General features: G+C 41.6%; 1 protein-coding gene across 9 annotated transcripts in view; it reads left to right on the plus strand.

Annotated features, from left to right (window-relative positions):
• LOC117573817 (serine/threonine-protein kinase Doa) overlaps positions 1–10,983 on the plus strand; it is a 33,755-nt gene extending 22,772 nt beyond the window's left edge. For 4 of the 9 annotated variants that reach the window (XM_052007492.1, XM_034257239.2, XM_034257243.2 and 1 more), the window contains 9 exons: positions 7,732–7,807; positions 8,476–8,542; positions 8,614–8,727; positions 8,793–8,883; positions 8,947–9,117; positions 9,181–9,350; positions 9,430–9,543; positions 9,615–9,823; positions 9,890–10,983. In XM_052007492.1, coding sequence (XP_051863452.1) covers positions 7,732–7,807; positions 8,476–8,542; positions 8,614–8,727; positions 8,793–8,883; positions 8,947–9,117; positions 9,181–9,350; positions 9,430–9,543; positions 9,615–9,823; positions 9,890–10,020 — 1,143 coding nt within the window. In that variant the 3' untranslated portion in view covers positions 10,021–10,983. Of the gene's footprint in view, positions 1–133; positions 1,316–2,968; positions 3,483–4,551; positions 6,364–7,731; positions 7,808–8,475; positions 8,543–8,613; positions 8,728–8,792; positions 8,884–8,946; positions 9,118–9,180; positions 9,351–9,429; positions 9,544–9,614; positions 9,824–9,889 lie in introns of those variants that run through there. The other 5 variants (XM_034257242.2, XM_034257240.2, XM_034257234.2 and 2 more) reach the window with 3 other exon arrangements.
• Positions 10,984–11,870: the final 887 nt, after the last annotated feature.

Consider the following 11,870-nt stretch of genomic DNA (forward strand, 5'->3'; position numbering starts at 1 on the left):
CTATTCAGCATAGCAAACAATAATAGAAAAGCTGGCAGCTCTCCCGCAGTGGCAAGCACAAGCGCAAGGCAGAAACACAAGCAAAGCAAGCGCCCGGTTCAGAGATCGAATCGGAGCGTGTTCTATGTTCCGCCCTGAGCACACACTCTTCAGCCAGCTACTTTGGTGCTGTCGTCGTTGTTGCGATATTTTTCAATTTTTATAATTAGTATTTGTGGCGTGCGCTTTCGTAAATGTTGCTCTGATTTCGGACTGTGTTTGCTTAGAGACTACGAGACTCGAAAACAAAGACGAAGACGGACCCAGACCCCAGACCCCGCTGAAAACTTGATAGAAACCCGCTAAATTCGACTGGCAACTGGCAAATGGCTCAAAGTGCGTGCAAATCAAATCCGAAATTCTAAATCGAAATGCAATCAGGCGGCGGATGAAGTTGAAATTAAAATTGAATTCGATTCGATTCGATTTGCAATTGAAATCGAAATTGCAATTGCAACCGCGAATACTATCGAAATTGTCGCTGCTTCTGTTGTGTGTCTATTTCTGTCGAAGCTGCCAAAGATCGTACAATTTCAATTATTTTTACAACACATAAATACGCTCTTTATATGTACTATATATCCGTATATTCAATTATACTAAGTATACTTAACTATACAATACCAACCAACAGACCGTACATATTCTCGAGTCGAGTAAATGCCAAAAACCACATATCGTAAATCGTATATTTAGTTCATTTAATGAAATAGATCAAGTCAAAAGTAAGATCCTATCGAGCTACTCAACCTGCGTTGCCTGCCTGCTAGACAAACGGCGAATCGAACCTCGGTCAATCGTTCATGTGTGTGGATATGTATTGAGCATACGTCGTATAAGTAATATTGTCGGATTTCCGTCATCAGTGCGAAGGAATTAAAAAAGTAGCGAAACCCACGCAAAAACAAAAAAAAAAAATGGCCACATTTTTAAGTCGATTTCATCGTGAAAAAAGCGAAAAGATTTTACCATCGTCTATGAACGGAGAAGCAAACAACAACAGCAGCAACATTAAGAAAACAGCTGACACGATGGAGGCAGCAGCCTCTGCCTCTGCCTCTGCCTCAACTGCAGCTGCAGCGACAACAACAACGACGCCGGCTGCACAGCCGCGTCCACAGAGACGCTACATGCGCAGCGCGACAGCGGCGAGCGTCACTCAGCTGCTCTCCGAAAGCTGCAACAGTTTGCTGCAACGCTTTCGACGCAATCCGAGCGAACGACCTGATAACAAACAGCAACAACAGCAGCAACTACAACAACAACAACGCAATCGGTAATCGATGCAGAAGAAATAAAGCATACATATTTACATTCACACACACACACACACACTTATATACTCATGCACATACATATACTTGCGACGTACACACGTAGACATTATTTTTATTTATTTTTTTTACTATGCCGTTTTTCGTCAACCAACAAAAACTCGGTCAAAATGTTGCCAGACGCGTCACAGCGCTCATCATTTATTTTATTTTTGTTTTCATTAGATTTTTTTATTTCTGTATTATTCGTTAATTTAAGTATGTAATTTGCCCCATTGCCGTTAGTTTCAGTTGCGCCGCAGCAATACGCTGCTGCGTTTCTAGACGCGTTCGATTTACACTTGTCTTCGGCAGGGGCGAATTATGTAAACATCGCATCGGGTTAATTGAGTGCAATATTGTGAAAATATCATAGAATATCCATTCTTCATACTACGAGCATATGTCCAGCCAGACCAGTGTCCAGTCAGCATAATTATGTGTGTCTCAGTGAAGAAAGAGAGAGCGTGCAAGTGCAAGTGCAGGGATATCGGCCATTGCATAGTTCAATGTCATTCGTTTACATAAGTGTATTCGCTTATCAATATTGATATACATACAACTTTCTACCTCTATGATTGCAATTACCAACATAAATACTACTTTTACATATTCCCCCATGCGAGTCTTTGACAATTTTCGATTGTATGGCAACCGTTGATCAAAGCTTTTTTTCGAGCTTTTCAGTTCGACGCCAATCTGGCAACTCTCTCTCTGTGATACTAATTCAGTCTGTGCTTCCTTCTCTTGTTCTTCTTCGAGTTAAATCTCTTTTGGCTGTCACTCGCTCTTAGATTGTGCGTTTAATGCAATGGACTCTAAATTATTTATTTATAATGCCAGCACACGGCAATAATACATAAAACGTAATTGATTCTTCCGCTTTGCATTGTTCTTTTCGCTTTACTGGCGAGCAAGAGAGAGTTCAAGGTTTTTCCTCCAAGCTTTTACGCCGCAAGGCGGTCGAAGTGATTTCCTTGTTTTATAAACTGACGGAAATGAAAGCGTTCATCATCAGTACGGCAACATTTAAATGCATTTTGATACGAAGCAAACAAAAGAATAATTCAGCTATTCACCCACCCATCTTCCAACCGCCCACTCACTTGCCGCCGATCACTTGGTAATCAATGAGAAGTTCTCTTTCTTTCGCAAAATGCTACAGTGCGTGCTGTCTGTGGCATTCTCTTTGTCTGCCTCCCACAGCTGGTGCTGGTGCTGGGCAAGTGCGCAATATTTTCACACTTTTCACAAAAATAAAAACGATTCCTCAATATTTTTGTAGTCGCGGCATTTTCCAACATTTTTCCGATTCATCAACGCTGCGTGCGCTCATTTTCGTCGCCACCCGACGAATTTCGATCGAAATTCACTCAGTTATTATTTAGTCCGTGCCGTGGCAACGCGCGTTCGTCGCAATCGAGATCGAAACCGAAATCGAGATCGTTGAGATTGAGCTTGACGCGCGGGGAGAACCGAGTACGGAATACGGAATACCGACTAACGACAACACCTCAAGTAGATCCACGAATTCTAAAATATTGAAAAAGAAAGATTCAAGGGAATAGCATTAAGTACGTCATTCGCAATTCTTGTTTTGTTTTGGGCTTTTATAGTGCGCCAGCCATAGCCGAGGATAGCGCAGGCAGCAACAACAAGAACAAATCACGCAGTAGCTCTAAGACTCCAACGAATGAGAACTGTAACAACAACAACAACCTAAACAGCAGTAGTAGCAACAACAAGAACGATAAGAGAAAAGGAAGTCTCAGCAAACAGCACAAACGTCGCCGAAGCTCAGAAAAGTCTTCAAGCGGGCGAAGACGTCCGGAAGCGGAAAGGGAAAGGGATCGAGATCAAGATCGAGAACGGGAACGGGATCCGAACGCTATGAGCGATCGCCACAGACGTTATTATGCTGGCGGCGGGTTGGGCTATCATCCGATCAGCAGCAATGTTACTGGAACGGGGGTAAGCTCCAGTAGCGCCGCTCTCATGGGTCGCTATCAGAAGAGCTCCACAACGGCCAATGCGCTGGACAGGCTGCGCACCCATCTGAGTCCCGTGGGAAGCTACTACAAGCCACTGATACGTGGATTGGGAGGCGGCAGCAGGCGTGATCCAGACGATGTTAGTATTGCTTGAACAAACAGTGTGGATTGCCAATGGAATGCAGCGTCGACGTTGTTAAAGACATTTCTGGGATAAATCCAGTGGGTGACTCATGGAGCATACTCGAAATTGTTGGTCCATTTTCACCTGACGCATGAGTCATATAGCAAAGTTATTGTCCCAAATCTGTCAAAGAAAGTGAGCGAAGGGAATGAGGGAGGGAAATATCATCTCCCAAATATGATTGCTAATATGCAACCCCTCTATCGCTACACTATATACACTATTTATATAGTATATTCTGTATATGTATCGCAGGTGTATATAGCCAATGTATATATGCACTCTGTTCGTTTTATAGTGCTTCTATAGCATCTATAGCTAGCAGAATATATCTTCCTTCTCACCGTGTATATTTACGCTTCCCAAAATTATTTCCAATTCTAACGCAAATGTCCGTGCATTTCGCCGCTCTTTTTTCACTTCTCTCTCTCTCTCGTTATTTCACTCACTCTCTCAGTTGTCTGGCTCGCGTTAGATCTACATATAATAAAAAGCTATTCACAGTTTCACGATTCTGATATATATTTATATATAAACTCTGAAGGTCGGCGTGCCGAAGATTTTTGTTTAGATTTCGCCAGGCGTTCTAAATAAAAACCAAAAACAAAAAAAATAACGCCCACCCCCTTTTTTAATGAAATATTTAGTTGGAGAAAGCTCTGTTAGCTGGATAGAAGTCTTAAATGCCAGTGAAATTGTGTGAAACAATGTGTAGAGAGCCCAAGCTAGAGCACTGTTATTAACCATTGCCATTGCCGAAATGGGCAATTTAAGTGTGTGTTTTGTCTACCAAGTCTCGAGTTCCATCTGGCCCTGTATCTGAAGCTGACTCTGACTCGAATCACAGTCACTGTCTCCACATCCGAGTCTCAGTCGAAGCGTGAAATGTTTCATAGTCGTCGTCGTCGACGCCGGCGTTTCCATTGGCTTCACACGAACGCTGCTTTAAAGTTTAAAGCACTTTCCTTCTCTTCATTAAATCCCTGGCAATTGGTTTGACTTCGTTTCTCTTTGTGACGCACAGCGTCGCGAACTGCTGCTCGACAAAGACAAGACGCCCACATTGTCAGCTGTCTCGCGGTTGGAGAACAAATACTCGGATATATTGGAACGCACCGCTGGACGTCGCCGCCATGAAGAGGATCGAGATAAGACTCTCGAACCTGATGACTATGGTGCTGTCTCCAGCGGACTTCTGCGCAGCGCCACCTCTCATCATCTGGGCAAACCTAAGCTATCGTCGAGCTCCTTCAATGCTGGCGATCGCAAGGAACGAACTCCCTACAGAACTCGCGCCCAACGCCATCGAAACATGGCGGACTCAACTGACAGCGGCTATCTAACGACCAGCGGCAATCGACTATTGGACGACAGTTATCCCCTGGACTATGGCAATCGTTATCAAGCAAACAACGACTACCACGATGCTTTGCGAGCAGGGGGAGCAACTGGCTACCCGTCGAGCCGATACACCCGGAGAGGGGCAAACGAAGACTCTGCGCTAAACACACAGCGTCTAAATCGAGCCTATGGGCGAACCAAGACCGATCTGCTGGGCACAGATTCGCACATTGATGAGAGTGCCAGTTCTTCTAGTACTCGCAGTCGATTCGCTAATCGCCGCAGAGAGCCGCCTCCTCCAGCGGAGTTGACAGCAGAGGAACGCGAAATTCTGGCCGACGACCGCTCGTCAGAGGATAATGCAGCCATCCTGTTGCTTCTGCGTGAGGACAATCAGTTCCTGGAGGCAAAGAAGTTTGAGGAACGCATGCGCAAGCGACGCGAGCTGAGGGAACGTGTGAAACGCATGGAAGAAGTGGCAGCAGAGGCGAAAAAGACTGAGGCAGCAATGGCCGCAGCAGCAGCTGCAGCAGAAGCGGCTGCAGTTGCTGCAGAGATTGAAGCAATTGATAAGGCGACAGCAGCAGCCACTGCAGCAGCAGCCGCAGCGGCAGCTTCCAATCGAGAGGCTGCCCTCAAGGAGGAGGCGCCAAAGAAAAAGTCGCGCAGCAAAAAAGTAACTAACGATGATAGCGATACAAGCAGCTCATCCTCGTCAGAGAGTAGCTCCGACGAAGCGGATAGCGGCCTCAGGCCTGATGTCCAACTAACAAACACGAAGAGCACACCAACATCAGCACAAGACGATTCAGACAGTCAACCTCATACAAGCTCTCTCAAAGATGCACACCCAACAACAACCACAAACAGTAACAAGAACACGACCTCGACCTCTTCATCCAATACTAGCACCCCCCGCATCCCCTCTGCTCTCTCTAACCTCTCTCTACAAGACACGGCAGCGACAGCCATCGGCGCAGGCAGCGGCAGCAGTAGCAGCAGCAGTGCCAACAAGAGTCGTTTTCTGCTTCACTCAGATCGCAACAACAACAGCAGCAATAACACCGATCTGTCCAAATATCGACCCAGCAACTTATTGCACTCCTCCAGCTCAGGCGCCCTTGCCTTTGGAGGCATTGGGGCACGCTTGGCTGCGGCGGATACGCGTCGTCATCAGGCACATCAGCAGCGCTATCAGGGAGCCAGCTCCCGGACAGCTGCTGTGCTAAGTGAATTTGATCGCTACAAACCCGGGGCGACCGGATCAAGCTACCTGAACGATGTCTACAGTGCAAGTAATCGACGCTCCAATGCCCAGGGCAGCTCACTCTACCAGCGCCAGCAGCCCCTTGATACGTATCAGCAGCAACAACATCAACATCAGCATCAGTCGTCGCATTATCTACAGCAGCAAGATCACTACCTGCTGTCCAAGAGTGCCACCTCATCGGCATTGTTCCATAGGTCTCGCATTCCAAAGACACTCTCGACCTTTGTAAGCCACTCGATGCATTATTTTGGGCAAATGCAGCCTGAGCTTTTAGAATCGCGCCAGCTATTGACCATGCTCCTGCTCCTTTTGCTCCGCTCCTGGCTTTTAACCGACCCAAAAGACCCTAAAGTCCTTCAATACGTCTTACAGCAAACTGACAGTTATGTCATCTAACAGCGCGCAGACTGCAGTCATGTTAACTAACAGTTCAATGTTAATGTAATGTTCTTGCATGTAAGAAAACTTGATCAGAGTGATTCTACTAAAAATACTATTAAACAAATCAAATGCCTAATATTTGTTTTACCATACACATAAAAATACAAAAGTAAATTGAAAACAGTTTAGAAAACTAATGTTATATAAAAGACAACAACATATTATAGCAGTAAGCGAATGCAATTTGTTATTGCCCAAGTGTTTTATGGTTTGTTTGTTTTCCTATACTCTTTTGTATTTTTTATTTCCCAAAACACAGAAGCACTTGCTTTTTTGTGCATTTCCCCGTACATATATTTACATATGTGTCTACATGCATATATCTATTTATATATACAAAAGATGTTATATGCTATTTGTTGTAAATGTTTTATATATTGAAAAAATATTAACCCTTTATGTAAAACACAATTCTCAAAAAAAAAAAAAAAAAAAAACTCAAAAAAAAACATTTGTCCGAACTAATTTTCTTATCGAACAAACGAAACGTATTTTTCTCGTGTTTTTTCTGAATATGATGATGAAAATCACAATGATGATGATGATGGGTTGATGTACAAACAACTTGATGATATGATGATGTAAATGGTTGGTTTTTGGAATGGGTGTACTCTGCGGATTGATTGTGAAATACACTATGGTGATTTTTAAATATCTGGAATTGGAATGTGGTGCCAACGTGGGATCATCTAATGGACAATGTGTTAATGTGGGACCATCATCTAAATTGGCTGGATTCGGACCCTTCTGGATACTGGACTCTGGACACTCTCCCCAAAAAAAAATGTGTTTTTTTTTCTTTTTCTCTTTCTTTTTTGTTTCTTTTTCTCTCTTTCAAATTACATACTTTAACCACACACGCACCTTATGTATTCGTCTGTGTAACTGCCATCAACTTCAACAACCTCGCCCCCAACAACGACTACGTCTTGCAACCCTCTACCGAAAACGCTTAAACATAACTCGCTAAAAATTCACCGTCGTCGTCGCCAACAACGTTTCCAAACTCCTTCTGCGGCATTCAACTGAAACCAACTGACGAATGCACCCGCCGGCCTTTTCGAATTGCAATCGCACCACCATCGCCTATCGACACAATCGTCACCACCCAACAACTCGATAACAACGTCGTCGAACGATCGCCCAAAACAGACAGCAAAGCCCGTCATTCAAGATGATGCTGATGGTCACTTAATTTACCACAACGGAGACATTCTCCATCACAGATGTTCGTGACATTTTTTTCGTTTTTAATTTTTCCATATTTATGTTTAGAGATTATCAGAAACTACTTTCAAGTCAAACAAAACAAAACAAAACGAATACAGAAGACCAAAAAAACAAAAAGAGACTACCGCACTTTACCTTCTACTACTCATAACTCTTATAGTTTTGAACTTTCCAAGTTTTCTTTATTATTTCTTAATTATCTTTCAACAAAACCGTCAAAAAACCGACCGCGACAATAAGCGCAACAAAATTTTTCACATTATTCCAATTAATAATTTTCCGAATGAAAGAAACAAAAGAATTGCAGCTTAAGTACGAGACCTTTACAACATTTTTCCTCAGTGAGATAATAATAATAAGATTGGAGTTCCTCTCTCTTTCTCCCACACTACTAAAACACACAAATACACTTAGGCTCACATACACATAAAGAAATCCATATCGTAAACTTTTGGCGCATAATTAATGAAATAATATCGAAAATGAAAACTTTTCAATATACATTTTTAAAAGTAGTTCAAGTTTAGAGCTTCGGGGTGCTTGCATATATCTGATATTCAGAAAATCCCAGTTTCAAGTTTAGATTTTATCGCAAATTAAAAATATCCTCATGTTGCCTGTTGATCATCAAGCGACTACAATTTCCATCTTTTTGCCACATTTCAGATAAAATCATGGCCACCCTTGGTGAAGGTACTTTTGGGCGAGTTGTTAAGGTCAAAGACATGGAACGGTAAGTCAAATAATTAATCTTAATGTATATGTGGAAATGCAATTTGATTTATCATTCGTTATGATTTACAGTGATTTTTGCATGGCCTTAAAAATCATTAAGAATGTTGAGAAATACCGCGAGGCTGCCAAACTGGAGATCAACGCCTTAGAGAAGATAGCACAGAAGGATCCTCATGGCGATCAGTAAGCTACAACATACTTTATATTACAGTAATATATATTTATTGTAATCATTTTTTGTTCTGCAGTTTGTGCGTCAAAATGATTGACTGGTTTGATTATCATGGACATATGTGCATTGTTTTTGAAATGCTGGGTCTTAGTGTTTTCGATTTTTTGGTAAGTAGCCTTGAGTAAAATCATACATAGTTTGTCTGTCTAATATAATCGATCTACTTGCAGCGCGAGAACAACTACGAACCGTATTCTCTGGATCAAGTGCGTCACATGGCTTATCAATTATGCTACTCTGTGAAGTTTCTACATGACAATCGTTTAACGCACACAGATCTCAAACCTGAGAATATTCTTTTTGTAGATTCTGAATATACTTCTCACTACAATCATAAAATTGTAAGTTGAAATACAGCATTAGGCTATCGATATATGTTATTTTTCGATCGTATTCCGTTTTAGAATCGTGAGGTGCGCCGCGTCAAAAGTACAGATGTACGTTTAATTGACTTTGGATCTGCCACTTTCGACCACGAACATCATAGCACAATTGTGTCCACCCGGCATTATCGTGCTCCCGAGGTGATATTGGAATTGGGCTGGTCGCAGCCCTGCGACGTTTGGTCTATCGGGTAAGCTACCGTTCCCCATACTGGTAGAATAATAATGTATTCTTTGCGATAACTTATTTGCGTTATTTGTTCCTTGCAGGTGTATCTTGTTCGAGTTATATTTGGGCATCACATTATTCCAGACGCATGACAATCGTGAACATTTGGCTATGATGGAGCGTATCCTTGGACAAATACCTTATCGCATGGCACGGTAATACAATGCAGCTCATGCTTTTATTTCCCAAGGCGCAGTTCTCTTCATTGAAATCGTTTAATGTATAGCAATCACACTCTTTATAGCAAAACCAAGACAAAGTACTTCTATCATGGTAAGTTAGATTGGGACGAGAAGTCCAGTGCTGGGCGTTATGTGCGAGATCACTGCAAGCCGTTGTTCCTCTGTCAACTGAACGATAGCGAGGATCACTGCGAACTGTTTAACTTAATCAAGAAAATGCTGGAATACGAGCCGTCATCGCGTATCACGTTAGGTGAGAAAATATTGATACATAATAGCGACTAGTATATTTATATTTGAAACATCTCTAATATTACAGGTGAGGCCCTGAGACACCCGTTCTTCGACAGACTACCACCGCATCAGCGTGTTGGCGAAATGGGCAGCAGCAAGCAACCACTGTCATCCGGCAGCAGTAGCCGCGAGCGGTCGCACAGCTTGTCCAGATGAGAATTACAGCGATTTGGTTATTGTTGACAACAACGCTAATCCAAACACACACGCATACAACAAACATATATACACAATGAGAAGAGCCGTCGCCAGGCAAGCAACATCGGAGAGTAGCAGCAGCAGTGGAAGCAGCAACATGAGCTGCCATAATATACACATTACATACATAAATGATAATAATACAAATGGCGATCCCTAATTTAAGTGCTAAAGTCTGTTTAGAAACTTTAAAACTTGACTCGTATAGAAGACAACTTATACAAAACCAGAAACCCAATTGTTTAGTAGATCTTAAGTGCATGCTGCAAGCTGCTTGCTTCATTTAATCGATCTGTGCATTGTGTCATTTACCCGCCAATCGTGTTTTGTTTTGTTATGATAACCAAATCGTGCATAATAAGGACATACATAATATTGATAGGAAAGTCGTCCTCCTGACACAGACGTCTACCTTTAAATTTATATTGATATATAAATGTAAACGCCACTTAATTGTGTCCCGTTTAACCTTGAGATAAAAGAGAGACCCCCAGCTCGTGACTGCAATGAATTAAATTAAATTAAAGGGAAGAAGAACCTACCAATGTAAATGTAATGTAAGAATATCAATAACACGCTCTAGTTCTGATATCTATGCAAATACACATGCTGGCGAACTAGACTTGCAACTTATACTAAATGTAATTTAAATGCTATTTTCAAGTGCGTGAGTTGTAAGTTAATGCAAACTTTTACCAATCGCACACATACCTACATAGCTTATATAGCCCCGTACATGTTTACAATTGTAAAATATCAATTATTGTGACACCTCGTGTGCAGTATGTGCATTGTATACTATTTTATCTAAATTTATTAGCAGCCAGTCATTTTTTGCAAGCCCGAAACTCACACATATAGGTCCCATATAAACAAATGAAGGATACTAAATAAATATATTTGAATAAAAACAAAATACAAACGGACACAAGAGAGTAAAACAAGTATACAGCCATATACTGAACACATACTTAATTCAAATGATTGTGAATTAGTTTAATATTACATAAATATTAATTATAAATTACGTTATTTGCAATTTAATAACCCGATCAATCAGCATATAAGATACATACAATCGAACATACACCACTATTATTGTCAAGTTATTTAAATAAACAATTAAAACAAAATATATTTTGCTTATTTCATAAACAGTTCATCGCATCGAACCTAACGTAGTTTGATTAATTTGATTTGAATATTATGTGATCCTACTTGCTACTCATTTGTGTTCGCCTGTATACCATCTGCTACGCATAAATGTTACCAATAAGTTGCAACTCAGTAACTGAAATACCAGGCGAACATAAATCAGCAGTTAGTAGACGTATTTAGTGGCGCCATCTATTGGTCGTCCCAATAATGACGATCTCAATTGGCGCACCCTCAAAGTATGCTATACAAAATTGAATAGTATTGAGTCACAACTCGGTGATTTAGTTTTGACTCAATATTAGGCGATTCTACTTGCTACTCATTTATGTTGGCCTGGTATTCCAACTGGTATTCTCAACCAGAAATCCAGTTGTTTTGGCCACTCTAACACGCCGTGATCCGCTGGCTGTGTTAAACAGACAGTTTAGATACCAAGCGAAAAAGTTTCCACTCAGTAGCTGAAATACTAGGCGAACATAAATGATTAGCAAGGAGAATTACCTAATATTTAGTCAAAACTCGTTGATTTAGTTATCGTTGACCATTTGACGCCGGCACGAACTGCCAAAAAGTTTCAACTCAGTATCTGAAATACCAGGCGAACATAAATCAGCAGCAGGTAGACGTATTTAGTGACGCCATCTATGGGA

This window comes from Drosophila albomicans, chromosome 2R (genome assembly GCF_009650485.2).
Source record: "Drosophila albomicans strain 15112-1751.03 chromosome 2R, ASM965048v2, whole genome shotgun sequence".
Taxonomy (NCBI): domain Eukaryota; kingdom Metazoa; phylum Arthropoda; class Insecta; order Diptera; family Drosophilidae; genus Drosophila; species Drosophila albomicans.